Source organism: Garra rufa, chromosome 4 (assembly GCF_049309525.1).
Source record: "Garra rufa chromosome 4, GarRuf1.0, whole genome shotgun sequence".
Classification (NCBI taxonomy): Eukaryota; Metazoa; Chordata; class Actinopteri; order Cypriniformes; family Cyprinidae; genus Garra; species Garra rufa.
The window spans coordinates 32931116-32947635 of NC_133364.1; the positions used below are offsets into that span (position 1 = coordinate 32931116).

Genomic DNA, 16520 nt, shown 5'->3' on the forward strand with positions numbered 1-16520 from the left:
ATAAAGTCATTGCATCGCTGCAGCAAAACCTGTCAGAAACCTAAGAGCTAGCGTGTTACCACTGTGCATGGGATGATCTAGCCTGATAAGTAATCTTTTTTTAACGCTGTTTGAGCATCAGAAACAATAGTTATGGTCAGTTCATTTTAGATTTTGTCACTGATTCAAAATGTTATTTATTTGTGAGTTTAGTGAGCATTTTTTGCAGATTTCAGGATTTGAAACAGCGCATGACTACAGAATTGAATTATGTTTAGCATAATGTCTCAGCTGCACTTGAAGGCAGCATTAGTATTTGGTTGTGTTCGTCTGTTGACAAACCACTTTAAGTACTAAACTCATGAATATCATTCATTTCTGTAGAACTGGACATTTTAATAATGATCAAATGAGTGAGTTCAGCTCTGAGAATGAAAACCAGCCTGTTTGTTCCTCAGTATCTTCATCTTTGACTCTGAATGCTTCTTCAATCTTCATATCTTCACTCTCCTCTTTAAAGGAGAACTCCGGTGTGATATTGACCTAAAGTGTGTTGAATCATTATACCGAGTGTAAACGTACCTTGCATATCTCATGTCGGTTTGTGTCCTGCAGTCCGAAATCTGGGGTTAGTTAGCCGATGCTGACAGCAGGTTGTCAATGAGAGTCAATGGGGCATCGGAGAAGCCATGTAAATAAATCACTGTTTTACGCCATTTACGAGGCACAAAGTAGCTCCACACTTCATTGGTAGACTTCCAAGGGCCCTGACATTTAAAACGAGACATTGAGAACTCAGAAAAAGCACCGGTAGTTTATTTACAAGAAGCTTTATACAGACAGTACCTGCAATGAATTTCCCGGCCGCCGCCATTTTGAATGTAGTCAAGTTAAGTCGAGTGTCGAGCAAGATTGGAATGAAACTATAACCTGATAAGTCACGTGAAGACATGAAGGAGTGGCCGGGCATAGCCTATACTGACTGCAAATTCAGCTGGCATTACGAAGGAGAAGAGAAAAGCTAGAGAAGACAGAATGGTTCGCGTTTGTGCTTTTCCAGATTGCGGCAATGTGATGAGAAGCTATGTTCCGTTAAGTTTTCACAGGCTACCTCTACACGAGTCAACTTGCAAGCAGTGGCTTGTTGTTTTGCAAGTCGATGTCGAGACACCTATCCACATACTAAAATAGAAGGATTACCGTGTATGTAGTACACATTTTGATCCAGACGACTTCATTATAAGTGACTCTAAGCCTCGACAACGAATGCGTCTTAAGAAAAGTGCCATCCCGAAAGCGACACAACGTTCACTGGAGGTATGAATTTATTTGGTTATTAGACTGTAACTTGTGTGAATAAATCAATAAGTTGAGTGCATGATATTACTGCGCCTGCTGTGTCCATATTACGGCAGCAAGCTTCCTTGAACTATTACGCCGGAATGGGAGTGTAGTTCCTAATCTTATCGGCCTAAAAAAGCGCATCTTTACATTTCCCGCCGGTCTTAGTAAACAATATAACTACAGAAGAGTCAAGTTTTAAATAATTTTAAGACCTAATTTGATCTCAATAAGGTGAGTTATCACTGAAAGGAGAGGAGTTTGCATTTATGTATAATAATAATAAAAAATATCCTTTGTCAATGTTTAGCATTTTTTTTGTACTGAAGTATAATTTTTTGCAATAACATGTTTTTTTCCTCCACCGTGGATGTGCTGTGGTGTCACTCCTTTAGTGTTTTCTGCATTGTAACTGACGTTTTTGACAAATTACGCAACAGAATTCAGTATCTTTATAGTCTCCCATTGATGTCTATGGGTGATTCGTGTGTGACCGAGAGTGTTTCACATTGTGGATGAGTGGAAGAGTTGCCACTTCATTATTGTGTATTTTTAGATTAGATTAGATTAGATTCAACTTTATTGTCATTACACATGTACAAGTACAAGGCAACGAAATGCAGTTTAGGTCTAACCAGGAGTGCAATAAGCAGCAAGTGCAGGATAAAGGTATAAGTTATAAGTGCACTTCTAGGGAATATGTACAGGGAGAAACTATGGATAAGATTTACAGATGAAGTACTCTGAGCATAATTTACAGATGATAATTAACTACAATTAGAATGTACAAATAGATGAACACAATATACAGGTTGCTATTAACTATAATATAAATTGCAGGTAGAACTTGCAATTTATATTATAGTTTTTGTGTTCTGCATTATGGTGGATTTAGTGATTTTAATGAACAAATTATAAAGATAAAGTATTAATTTTATTTTCCCCTTTCATTTCAATGTGGGTCTCTCTGAGACCCCAAACATCCTGAGTGTGACTTACTACTACACTAACATACAACCATATATTAATCCAAATTCATTCTTTAGTTGTAGATCTAGCAAGTGTTGACAATGGTACAAAGTCTCATGCCATTTCAATAAAAGGAACATGTTTTTTTGTCATTTTCATTTCACTGTCAACAGTTTTAAAGGGTTAAACAAAGAACGCTAACAAGGTCTGACATTTGCACACCTTTTCACATGTTTCTGTAAGTGTGATGGTAAAAATGATTTTTATTACACTGACCACAACTTAATTGTCTTTCAGAATGAATGCGCAGATGATTGTAGAAATCACTCCCTTTTTAAAACTTTTTGCCACTCAAGCAGCAAGCCCAGAAACGGCAAGTTCTTCCCAGAATGATTTCAGTTTTGTTTTTTTGACATGTAAAACTCTCAAAGGTTGCTATCCGTTGTGAACTTTCATGTGAATCTGAAGGGTTATTTTCTGACTGAAACTCTTTCCACACTGTTCGCAGGTGAAAGGTTTCTCTCCGGTGTGAACTCTCAAGTGAACCTTGAGGTGTCCTCCTTTTAAACAACTCTTTCCACAGTGATGGCACATGAAAGGCTTTTTTCCAAAATGAATTTTCACATGATTCTTAAGATGTTCCTTCTCTGTAAAACTCCTTTCACACTGATGACATTTAAAACTCTTCTCTCTTGAGTGAATTCTCATGTGATTGTTAAGATTTGCATTATTTCTGAAACTCTTTCCACACTGATCACATGTGAATGGCTTCTCTCCAGTGTGAACTCTCATGTGAGTCTTTAGGTTTCCTTTAATCGTGAAACCCTTTCCACACAGTTTGCAGGTGAAAGGTTTCTCTCCGATGTGAATTCTCATGTGTGTATTAAGGGTCCCCTTTTCAGTGAATCTCTTTCCACACTGATCACATATGTAAGGTTTCTCTCCAGTGTGACTTCTAATGTGAGTCTTAAGGCTTTCTTTACGTGGGAAACTCATTCCACACTGAGGACAGGTGTAAGGTCTCTCTCCAGTGTGAATTCTCATGTGGACATTTAGGGTTTTTTTCAGTGTAAAACTCTTTTCACACCGATCGCATTCAAATTGCTTCACTTCACTGTGAATTCTCATGTGAGTCTTAAGATCTCCATTTCGTGTGAAACTCTTCCCACACTGTTCGCAGGTGAAAGGTCTCTCTCCAGTGTGAATTCTCTTGTGGGCGTGAAGGGTTTTTATGTGTGTAAAACACTTTCCGCACTGAGGGCATATTAATGGGTCCTTTTCAATGTGAGTTTTCATGTGAACTTTAAAGCTTTCTTTTCCATTGTAAGTTTGTCCACACTGTTGGCAGGTGTAAGGTCGATCTTCAGTTGTGTTTTTTGGTGAGGAAGTCGCTTCATGTGAGCAACTACTCGATTCTTCTTCAGTTTTTAAATCACGCTGTATCTCATTTTGATCTTTCTCCTCTGTTTCATTTAGTTGTTCACTCTCCTCTTTCAGTGCCATCAGGTCTGAGGTGAAAAGAGAAAATACAAGTTAACAACAGTTTAAAGGCATAAAGCAACAAACATAAAAAAAAAATGAACACGGAAAATCGTTAAATCCAAACATATCATATACATATGTTATATCCTATACCTTCAAATCTACTGAAAAAGGTATTATGGCCTTCTTTCACCTTATACATTTACATTTACATTTACATTACAAGGGTCAACAAAAATCTCTAACCAGTTTAAAATTCAGCAGCTAGAGCACACACACTAGTTACAGTGATCGCTGCATGCATCGTCTTACTGACTGCACAGAGAACAAGCAGTTAAGGGCCACAGCATTTGCCAAATTCTGTCTGAAAATAACGAAACTTCAGCAGAGCTGGTTCTCCTTATAGGCAAAGGACGAATGTTGCGTATGCGTACGAATCACCGTCAGGGGGTTGGTGTTGTGGACTTTCGCTTTGTCTCCCTCTCATCCCTGCACCAGTACGAAAGTCCACAACACCAACCCCCTGACAATGATTGGTTGGAACACTATTTGTTATTCTGTGGAATGGTTGGTAGCACCGATTGTTTTTTTTTGGCATATCTCGGACCCTAGGCTGACCAAAGAGACACTTTTTTTTTTACAGCCAATTTATGGGGCAGGCAGCGAGCGGATCGTGAATAAAGGTCAGCTGAATGTGACACTTTATGTTTCAGGCTTGAAATCGCTTATACAACCTTTAATAGAATTTTACTTTCATATTTTATAATTGACAACACTATTATGAAAACATATAAAGTGTAGCTTTAATTTAAAGTTTGTTTGAAATTAGATTTATTTTATAACATGCAGTAGAAGAAGAATTAGGCAAAACAAATGTCTTGGTTAATAAAAAAGGTTTACACCCTAAGTGTTAATAGCAGTATGTTGTTTAATCATGCAAAGCTACATTTCCTATTCATCATGTTTATGTTTTTGTCTGCTTGAAAAGACAATACAAAGTTGTGTATCTTGTACTAGAGCAGGGGCCTGTTTCAATAAGGAGGTTCAACCAACTCTGAGTTTCAACTTGAACTCTGAATTGACTTATCCTGAGATGGGAAACTCTGAGTTTTTGGTTTCAGAACAGCTGAACTAAGTTAGTTTAATCTACTCTGAGTAGGTTGACTCTGAGTTTAGTGCTTGCACCATGACTATGAAAAGCCCTGATCAATAGAGCTCCGAAATTATGATTCACCATGGCAACAGCTCCCACCAAAAAGACCTCTGCATACTTCGAGCCAATGCTTAACTTTAATTCTTAATAATTATTAAGAATATAATAATTTAATTATTAATAATTAGAATATCAAAGGTAAAAACTGACAGAACAATAAATAAAGAAAGAAATATTAATTTTCATGGTATCCCACAGGCAAAAAAAAATAAAATAAAATAAAAAATAAGAAGAATGAAACAGCTAAACATGAAGTATAAAAACATAATTCAACCAGGTAAAGCTTTAAGCATAAAGGGTTGATGGGTGTAGGCTACATGACTTTACTAATATTTGACATTAAAATATAATTCTGTGTCTATTTCAATTTGCAGCAGCTTTTTCCACAGTCTAATGCTCTTTTCACATAATTAAATGTTCTCTAATCCAAACAGTTGCATTTCTTAATTAGATTAATTAAATGAACATTTGACGCATACTCAGCCAACAGCAAGAAGGCTCAGATGAAGAGGAGATGGAAGTACTGGAAGAATGTTAAAATCCAACATGAAAAAGAATAAAAGTTGCATTTGTGCATTTAGGAAAAAAAAGATGGCTGTGGTGGTGGTTTTATATATATATATATTATATATATATATATATATATATATATATATATATAATTTAATTATTTTTATTTATTTATTTTTTGCACTTTGACAGTGTCTGCATTATGAAAATATGTGCAATAAATTAATGCACCTAAAAGTGCTTTTCTTACTTAGTATTATTGTCTTGTTGTTCCAATTTAAAAAAATCTAAAGATTCTTAAATCAAGATACATTTCTAAGAAAAATGTCTTTCTTTTTTCTGTCAAAAAGGTTTTTGAGGAATTTCAGGATTTTTCTCCATATTTTGATGGGAACTAACAGGCCAATTTTCAGTTTCAATGCAGCTTCAAAGGACTTTACATGATCCCAGCCCAGGAATAAGGGTCACTGGAAACTTGTAAAGCCCTTTGAAGGCTGTATTGAAACTGAAATTTGAACCTTCAACCCATTGTCTCTCATTGAAGTCCACTATATGGAGAAAAATCCTGGAATGTTTTCCTCAAAAACTTTAATTTGTTTTTGACTTGAAGAAAGAAAGACATGAACATCTTGGATTACATGGGGGTGAGTGAATTATCAGGAAATATTTTCTCTGGACGTGAAGTTGCCTTATATACTTAATTAAACATTTTGATTAAACTGTTCCATGTTCTTCATCATCACAGTATTTTAAATATACACGGGGGCAGCCGTGGCCTAATGGTTAGAGATTTGGACTTGTAACCCAAAGGTTGCAGGTTCAAGTCTCAGGTCCGGCAGGGATTGTAGGTGGGGGGAGTGAATGTACAGCACTCTCTCCACCCTCAATACCACGACTGAGGTGAGTCCCTTGAGCAAGGCGCCGATCCCCCAACTGCTCCCCGGGCGCCGCAGCAATGGCTGCCCACTACTCCGGGTGTGTGTTCACGGTGTGTGTGTGTTCGCTACTGTGTGTGTGCACTTGGATGGGTTAAATGCAGAGCACAAATTCCTTGTATGGGTCACCATACTTGGCCTCACTCACCCCCTTTCCTTCCTTCCTAAATGTAGTTGTGCTGTACTTCTTTAAAAAAAGAGAGCTTAAATGAAAAATGTAAATTTAATATGGCATTTGTGCAGACTTCGTATTTTGTCTTTTAAATAAAACTGTTTATTTTTCACCTTGAGCATGCTTTGACACTTTATTGAAGTTTTTTTTTTTATTGTAATGATTTGTAAATTAACAGTGTTTCTCTGTAGAACATTTAGTGCTTTCATTGTAATAATCTAGATAAAATCTGTCAAATAAGGGTTTTACACTGTAAAAAAAACAAAAAAACAAAAACAAACGGTTAAATGACTGGCAGCTACGGCTGCCAAACAAAAACCATAAAATTAAAGTAATATATCCTGATTGAAACAAGGAAAAAAATCAGTAAAATTACTGTTTTTGCGCTTTATTTCAATAATTTTATTTTTTTAAAAGGTGTTTATTTAATCTTTGTAAGTGTATTTTTCTTATTTTGCATATTATCTGCCAATTGGGTAAGAAAAATAATCTTGTTTCCATTTCCATTTGCATTAAGATTATTTTTCTTGTTTTAAGTAAAATGCTCTAAATTTACATTCCAAAACACTCACTAAGAAAAGCATTTTTGAAGCATAAATGAATGAATGATGTGTTTAAACATCACTTACACTTTAAAAAGGGGGAGGAGACCGAAAGAAACTCCTGACCAGGTTTGATTCACAGGTTAAGTTACCAAGGTAACTGACTCTGAGTATAAGTTACCTCTCTTTCAGAAACTGGCTTGACTTACCCTGCTTTCTCAGGTTTGTTAAACCTCCCATTCTGAAACGGAAAACCCAGAGTTTCCCTTATTTCAGGGTTGACATACTCAGAGTTTTCACTTAACCTCCTTTCTGAAACGGGCCCCAGGTCAAATTCTCTCATACTGACCACTGGATGTTCAACATGGTACCTCATGGCAGAACTATCTGAGAATTGGAGAATTAGAAATGTTGCTTTCCACAAAGATGGCCAAGCAGAGTTCGAAATTAACACCCGCCAACCCGCCAAATGCGGGTTAAAAATCATTTTGGCGGGTATTGATAAAAACTTACCAGCCAGTTTGGCCGGTGATGCTTGAGCCAATCATGCAAATCATGTCAGAGACGCTCTGGGTCGTTTGTCCCCTGGACAAACCATTATTGTTCAGTGCGAGTGCCGCATGCTGTAATATGAGCAGTCATTATTCCGTCGTCTCCCGGGTGCTGATAGCGCTCGTGTGCAGGTGATACCTGAACTGCACACATTGCTATCTGGATTTAAACTAAACTCATTTAAGCTTTGCCAGTTTCAACATTTAAGAGCCATAAGACGCAAACCCGCGCGCGCAGTGAGAAGATCTGTGTGTGCGCTCATCTGAAGCGCGCAAACTCGCGCCTCAGAACGCGCGCAAATATTACTCCCGCAGAAATGTTATTTCGTCCTGCTCCCGCCCGCGACATTTAAGTTTTGCCCCACTCCCGCCCGAAAAAACCTGCATAAAAGTAACCTATACCCCCGCGGGAAAACAGGTCTCTACTTCATCTCTTGGCTGCATGAAACAAACCCTCGATCGCGCTAATGTAAAGGTACGATCAGAGTAGGCTAATTGTACTAACGAACTCACGCGTAATGTATGACACTCTGTATATCGGAGTCTAGGCACGCATAAGTCCGTTATTGATTCACAAACTATTCATGCTTTCGGGTCTGATCCATAGTAGCCTGCTTTTATGTGAAATTTTAAAGTATTTTCGTAGTTGTCAAAATGATTGTGCTGTGAGTGTTTTATAATGAATGCTTAAATGCTTAAAAAATACTCTGAAGTTGTAAAGAATCTCTGAATTAAAGAATTCAGGAGATTTAAATCTGTATATATGTTAAAAAGTTAGAACTGAGCAGAGGGTTTTCTTTTAAATTCAAAAGTGTAGTTTTAATTTAAAGTTTGTTTGTTTGAGGTTTTTTATAACATGCATTAGAAGAATAAAAAGGCAAAACAAATGTTTTGGTTAACAAAAAAGGTTTAAAAATAAACACCTTTAGAGGAAATGTCAGGCATAGGGGGGCCTTTGTATAATTGACCCGAGAAGGAGGTGGGCCCCGGCATGGTTTCTGTACCTAAAAACTAATATTAGACCTACTTAAAAAAAAAAACGAAAAATCAGTTTATTTTATTGCATCTTTACTCTATTGTATTTATTTGTGCTGTTGCTTCTAGTTAGATAGATTATTCGTATTTCTTTTAAAAAAAAATTTCCCTAAACATAGCACATGTACTGAAACGTACCGAAACCGTGACTCTAAAATGGTGATACAAACCGAACCGTGAGTAGGTTGAACCGCGTAAATATTTGTCTAATGGAAATTCTGATTGGCTGGTAACTTCAGAAAGTTACCAGCCAATTTGGCTGGTGATCAAAAAAGTTAATTTCGAGCCCTGTGGCCAAGGCTATTAGGGGTTCAGTAACACCCTGAAACCAAGTTACACTACAGTGGTCAGGGTCATACAGAGGTTTTCAAAGATGGGTTTCATTCGAAACATGCCTTGCAAGGGTCGATCAATGAAGCTGAGCACTCATTCTGAGCATCAGGTGCAGAACTTGGCTTCAAAAAACAGATGCATGAGTGCTGCCAGCATTGCATTAAAGGTTGCAGAAGTAGAAAGTCAGCTTGTCAGTGCTCACACAATATGCCGCACACTGCAACAAGTAGGTTTGCATAGGCGTCATCCCAGAAGGAAGCCTCATCTGAAGCTGGCTCACAAAAAGCCCACAAACAGTTTGCTGAAGACAACCTGTCCAAGAGCATGAATTACTAGAAACATGTCCTGTTTTCGATGAGACTAAGATAAACTTGTTTGGCTCAGATGGTGTCCAGCTTGTGTGGCGATGCTCTGGTGAGGAGTACCAAGAAAATTGTGTCTTGCCTACATCAAAGCATGGTGGTGGTACCATCATGGTCTGGGGCTGCATGAGTGCTGCTGGCACTGGGGAGCTGCAGTTCATTGAGGGAAACATGGAATCCATTATGTACTGTACATTCTGAAGCAGAACATGATCCCTTCCCTCCAGAAACTAGGCCAAACATCAGTTTTCCAACATGATAACGACCCCAAACAAACCACCAAGATGACAACTGCCTTGCTAAAGAAGGCTGAAAGTGATGGGGTAGCCAAGTATGTCTCCAGACCTGAACCCTACTAAGAAGCTGTGAGGATCCCAGCAACAATCTGTGCAGCTCTGGTCAATTCCATGCCCAGGATGACTAAAGCAGTGCCAGATAACAATGGTGCTAACACTACATATTGACACTTTGGACAAGTTTACTTAAGATGTACTCACTTGCCAGCTATTTTAACAATAATGGTTGTATGTTAATTTTCAATCTATACTGCTATACAAGCTGTGCATTGACTACTCTAAAACATATCCAAGTTTCATTTCTGTAATATTGTCCCTTGAGAAGATATACTTAAATGGTGGCTGAAATGTGAGAGTTGTACTCACTTTTGTGACATACTGTAATAAAACTTTTTTTTTTAAAGACATAGTCACAATATTTCTTTCAGGTTTGAAATTTTTAGACTAAATCCCCTTTACCTGCCAAAAACGGGCAAACAACGACGGAGTAAAATATGAAAGTCTTTAATAAAGCCACATAAGGGCATACAAACAGGAAATGCAGGAGAACACAGAGACACAGGAGGTAACAACAACACAAGATAATGTAATGAGGGAAACAAGCCAACTTATAAAAGGACACTGATTAACAAGGACAGGTGTAGGGAATCAGATAACGAGGAGAAGTCCAAATATGGGCAAGGGAGAAACCAAAACAAACAGAACAGCGGGGGGAGACACTGGGAGACACCAACAAGACAGTCCAAGGGCGTGACAATAACGCCCTAAACATGTAATTTTTGTCAAACCTTTATAGGATTAATGTTAAATTGTATAGGTCAGGGGTTTTCAAACCTGTCCTGGAGCCTCCCCTGCCCTGCACATTTTGTATGTCTCCCTTATTAGGCACACCCAATTCAGGTCTTGCAGTCTCTACTAATGAGCTGATGATTTGAATCAGGTGTATTAGATGAGAGAGACAAGCAAAATGTGGAGGGCAGGGGAGGCTCCAGGACAGGTTTGAAAACCCCTGGTATAGGTTACATGATTTAATTTTTATTTAACCATTAAAAAAAAAAAAAAAAACAGAAGCCCAGAAAAAATTGAATAAAAAAAATAGAATTTTGGAAAAAATAGAACAAAACTGAACAAAAACATACAGTCACAGGACAATTTAACACAACATTGGAAAAAAATTTGATTATATTCACTACTACATTCATTTCAATGCTGCCCAAAAACCAGACAAACATAAAAGGCATAACTCTGACATTTTCACACTTTTTTCTTTGCCCAATCTCTGAGCAATTTCCCTGCAGTAATTATTGCACATTTGGCTGTCTTTAGATTGTTTTAAAGAAGGATTGTATTGGTGCGGGTAGCGACGAACTTCTTCACAGCGGCTGTCTTCAAATGCACCAAAAGTACAACATTGGCTTAAAGGTTTAGTTCACCCAAAAATAAAAATTCTGTCATTAATTACTCACCCTCATGTTGTTTTAAACCTGTAAGACTTTGTTTAATCTTTGGAGCACATTTTAAGATATATTCTAAAAAATCTAAGATGTCTCAGACTCTCCTATAAACAGCAAGGGTACTACCACCTTAAAAGCCCAGAAAAGTACAGTGATGATCGAAAAAGTAGTTCATGGGAAATCAGTGGTTCAACTGTAATTTTACAAAGCTCCGAGAATATTTTCGTCTCTACTGCGTCACTTGTGGACGCTGAGTATACTCAGACACGTACATGTGGTACCACTGATGTAAATTAATAGATATCAGTAATTTTCATACAGCATGCGTCTCTCCACATGTAACTTGTTTTAACATTTAAATGCTGGATCCCGGTCGGGTCAGCGCCGGCGCAGCCACGTGCATGCATCTTGGGACTCTCTTCAAAATGTAGAATTAAGTTAAATTTGTTGTTTTCTTTGCACAAATAGTACTTTCGTAGCTTTGTACAATTCCAGTTAAACCACTGATAGACTACGTAGTACTTTTCTGTGTCTTAAATGTGGTAGAACCCTTGCTGTCTATGGTAAAGTCAGAAACCTGATTTCATCAGCAATATCTTAAATTGAATTTTAAAGGTGAACGAAGGTCTTACAGGTTTGAAACAACATGGTTGAGTAATAACTAAAGAGTACTAACCCGTTAAGGCTCCTCTATTGTGTGAATTCTAATGGGGCAGTCATGGCCTAAGACGGTAAGAGAGTCGGGCTTGTAACCCGAAGGTTGCGGGTTCGATTCCCACACCGGCAGGAATTGAAGGTGGGGATTGTGAATGAACAGCACTCTTTCCGGTGTGTGTTCACAGCATGTGTGTTTGTTGACTTCTCACTGCTGTGTGTGCACCAGAGTATGTAAGTGGAGCGGTGTGATTTCGAATGGAGGGAGGAGCGGATTTTTTAAAAGTCAGAACGTTGTGGTTTTCACTCGCTCCAAGAGCACTTCACCACTGCTCCATCATGAGTACAATTCATGCCAACGATCCGTAATATACCTGCATATTAAGCAATAATTCACATGTTCAACATGTTTGGCTAGCTTGATAGAGATGGATCACTCAAAACAGAAAGAATGTGAAGGCTATGATATCGGCAATGGATGAGCGGCAAATTATAGTTCACAAGGAATTAGTTTGTTCCTTCTAGATACTTAGATTTTTAGGTGAAAGCACTACAACACTTATTCACACGCAATCGCTCTGTCAATAATGCATTAAAACAAATGTAATGGTATCCGATTTAGAATGAGCAGAAATCTATAATAAATGCAGGAATCCGCAGGTGTTATTATGGGGATGGGAAATTGTCTTGGATGGGGAAATTGTTGCCGGTCCACTCTGCTCACATACTCTGGTGTGCACTTGGATGGGTTAAATGCAGAGCACAAATTCTCATGTGGGTTATAAGGGCTCCTTTTTGATTAAAACTATTTCCACAGTTTCTCTCCAGTGTGAACTCTCATGTGTTTGTTAAGGGTTCCTTTCAGAGTGAAACTTAGTCCACATTGAAGGCAGGTGTAAGGTTTCTCTCCAGTGTGAACGCTCATGTGGGCTTTGAGATTTCTCTTTAGGGAGAAACTCTTTCCACACTGTTGGCAGGTATAGGGCTTCTCTCCAGTATGGATTCTCATGTGGGCCATAAGGGCTCCTTTTTGATTGTAACTATTTCCACACAGTTCGCAGGTGTAAGGCTTTTCTCCGGTGTGAATTCTCATGTGTCTGATAAGGGTTCCTTTTTGAGCGAAACTTAGTCCACATTGATAGCAGGTGTAAGGTTTCTCTCCAGTGTGGATTCTACTGTGCCTATTAAGAGCTTCTTTTCTTGTGAAACGTTTTTCACATTGTTGGCAGCTAAAATCTTTCTTTCCAGTGTGAATGTTCATGTGGACTTTGAGGTATTTCTGTAGAGAGAAACTCTTTCCACACTGATGGCAGGTGTAAGGTTTCTCTCCAGTGTGAATTCTTAAATGGATTTCAAGGCTTCCTTTTTTAGTGAAACTCTTTCCACACGGTTGGCAGATGAAATGACTTGTAGATCCTGTTTTTTGAGCTCTCTTTTGTGTTTTAGCCTTAGTTTTTGAGCAACTAAACAAATTTTCTCCAGTTAAATCCTGTTTCTTGTATTGATATTTGTCTTCTATTTCATTTAGTTCTTCACTTTCCTCTTTTAGCAGCATCAGGTCTAAAGGAGAAAGAGACCAATACAAGTTAATCCAGTGCTCTACATGTTTTGCATGTCTCTTATTTAACACACACGACTAATGGTTAGAGCAGGGGTTTTCAACTCTGGCCCTCGAGGTCCACTTGATCAAACTCACCTGCCTGTAACTTTCTAGTGATCCTGAAGACCTTGATTAGCTTGTTCAGCTGTGTTTGATTAGGTTTGAAGCTAAACTCTGCAGGAAAGTGGACCTTGAGGGCCAGAGTTGAGAAACCCAGGGTTAGAGAGTCGGGCTTGTAATCTGAAGGTCGCTGGTTTGAATCCCGCACCAACAGGAATTGAAGGTGGGGACTGTGAATGAACAGTGCTCTTTCTACCTTCAATACCATGACTGAGGTGCCCTTGAATAAAGCACATGACTCCTAATTGTGTGTGTTCACTTCTCACTGCTGTGTGTTGTGCACTTGGATGGGTACTTTTGATTTTCATTTTTGGTGAACTAAGTCTTGAATACCTGACTGTTACCACTGTGCTTATGTAGAGATGCATCAATTGACCGGCTAGTAATCGAAATAGAGGATGGATACCCGAGCCGAGCCAGACGATTCCCGACGGAACCCGACGGGCCGGGCTGGGTTCGGACAGATATTTATAAAGGAAGCTCAGGCTCGGGGCGGATTCAGTCACCTCAGGGCTATAGTGCACCTGTGTTATAACAGCGCTTTTTGCCCCGTGTGCACTGATGCGCTCATCTGTTGACATTTCCGAACGCCTTCCTACAGTTGCTTAATAAAAGAGGGCTTTCCACACAAAAAAGTGCATGTGTCATTAGTATGAAAAAAAAAAAAAAAAAAAAAAGATTTTAACTGTGTCGGTCTGGGATCGGGCTCGGACATAAATATCTTAATGCTTGTCGGGCTCGGGTCGGGTTCGGTTACTGCTTAGTGCTGGGCGATATGACGATATATATCGTGGGGACGATAGAAAAGTGTCTATCGTCCTATTTCTCTTCTATCGTTTCTAACCTAATTTTATCAATTACTAAAGAAAATATTGAATTAAATAGGCTATGACAAATATATGATAATGTCTTGTTGCTATGCAATGCATACTCTACCCTATAAGTGATAATCAAGAATAAAGAAGAAACTCCATCTTGTGCAATCGTGACGCTTTACGTTGTTGCGACATGCTTTAACTCGTAAATTATAGGCTAAAGATGGAGACGCCAGAAGTTGAAGATGATGTTCATTGCTCCCTGCTCCCTAAGCAGGGGAAATCCTTCAAAGTTTACTACACTTTGGAACATTCATTCACATATTTGTGATACGCCACCGCATACAGCGTCTTCACACACAGCTTCAAATGGAACATATACGCTCTCTCCAATCTGGTAGTTCACAGCGAGCTTATATGTTCCATTTGAAAGTCATTAAAGTGTGTGAGACGTGAATTTTCATGTGTGTGTGAAGACGCTGTATGCGTTGGCGTAGTGCAAATATGTTAATGAATGTTCTGAAGTGTAGTACCGCTGGATTAACTGGTGACAAGGCAGAAATGCTTCTCTCTATCGAGAAAAAATTGCCATTAATGCTCAGGTAATAGCATTTAGTACTAGCATTGTTATTTCTACCTGTTTAAAGACAGTGCACTTTTTGTTATTACAGTTATTGTGAGATGATCCTGTAATTAATGTTTTTTTTTTAATTCTACCATAATAAAATTAATTTTATTAGATTAGACAGATTTTTGTTAGTAAGCCTACGTTATATTTTATTTCTATATTTTAAGCAGCACATTCTGTGGTTATCAATCATACGTTCGCTGCTGGTGTGGATCCAGTCAGTTTGCACCACAAACATTAGTTAACTTAGATGTCATTTGACTCACTGATGCCGTTTACTCACATTTAATGGTTTTTATACTGAAAGTCAATTTGGCTGGTCAGAAGTACTTAGTTTTGATGTTACTTTAAAAATGTGGGGTACAGTTAAATGAATGCCAAAGCACTGCATTTTGTTTGCATGCCCCTCCACCACCTCGTACACCGTAGTTTGAGAACCACAGGTTTATACCGTTCTCATGGTAAAATACAGTACCTTCTTCATAAGTATGCCCTACTGCTACAATCTGATGCTCCTGAACAGCTGTCATCAATTTATTCACTTGATTATATTGATATTACTTGAATTATTTTCTTTATTTCCTCTCTTTATCCATTTATTACATATATTTTGTTCTATCTTCTTTCCCCCTCTTCATTTTCCCCCTCCTTTTTATGAAAAACTACAATACATTATGACAAGACATAGAGCTGTACAACTTTGACATCTAAATCTTACATCTTCTCAGCTGCACTTGAAGACAGCATTGGTATGTGGTCTCAACACTTCTGTCAAATGTCTCAACATTTCTACACTTGTGTGACATTGTTCATAAATACAATTAATTTCAGCTTTGAGAATGAAAACTAACCTGTTTGTTCCTCAGTATCTTCATGCTTGACTTTAATTGCTTCTTCAATCCTCATGTCTTCACTCTCCTCTTTAATAAACTCCATCTGTGTTTGTTCTTCAGTATCTTCATGTTTGATGAATGTTTCTTCAATCTTCAAGTCTTCACTCTCCTCTTTAATAAACTCCATCTGTGTTTGTTCTTCAGTATCTTCATGTTTGATGAATGTTTCTTCAATCTTCAAGTCTTCACTCTCCTCTTTAATAAACTCCATCTGTGTTTGTTCTTCAGTATCTTCATGTTTGATGAATGCTTCTTCAATCTTCAAGTCTTCACTCTCCTCTTTAATAAACGCCATCTTTATAATAGTGTGTCACGTGGATCTCTGTTGATTCTCCAGGAGTTTTTCTGTGTGTTTGAACACTTTGTCCTGTTTAAGATGAGAATAATTAATAGAAAGAAAAATCAAAGCAAATTAATCTAATATTCAGCCAGTCAACATGAGAGTTAGACTGATTAGAAATATATACAAATTACACAGCCGTTCATATTTAAGTTAGCTACTTTGATTTATATTTGGCAGCCTTTTCGATTATGTAGCATATCTAGTATTTACACTTAAGTGAAAACATTCTCGGTTGTGATTCCACTCGTTTGTGTTTGTTGTTGTCGTTTGTATTCCGCGTGCGGCTGAATCGA

General features: G+C 38.1%; 1 protein-coding gene across 1 annotated transcript; it reads right to left on the reverse strand.

The window, feature by feature from the left end:
• Positions 1 to 2138: 2138 nt before the first annotated feature.
• LOC141332888 (uncharacterized) lies at positions 2139 to 16310 on the reverse strand. Its single transcript, XM_073837849.1, has 4 exons — positions 15843 to 16310; positions 12646 to 13388; positions 9922 to 9928; positions 2139 to 3797 (listed from the first exon to the last, which is right to left on the reverse strand). Exons 1-4 carry the CDS (start codon positions 16177 to 16179, stop codon positions 2725 to 2727), a joined length of 2160 nt encoding a protein of 719 aa, XP_073693950.1. The 5' UTR covers positions 16180 to 16310; the 3' UTR covers positions 2139 to 2724.
• Between the last annotated feature and the right edge of the window lie 210 nt (positions 16311 to 16520).

Excerpts from the sequence above, each read along its gene's own strand:
- LOC141332888 (XM_073837849.1), bottom strand. The coding sequence starts at position 16,179 with ATGGCGTTTATTAAAGAGGAGAGTGAAGACTTGAAGATTGAAGAAGCA. Across the intron at positions 13,389-15,842 it reads AGATACTGAGGAACAAACAG|ACCTGATGCTGCTAAAAGAG; the intron begins GTTAGTTTTCAT and ends TTTCTCCTTTAG.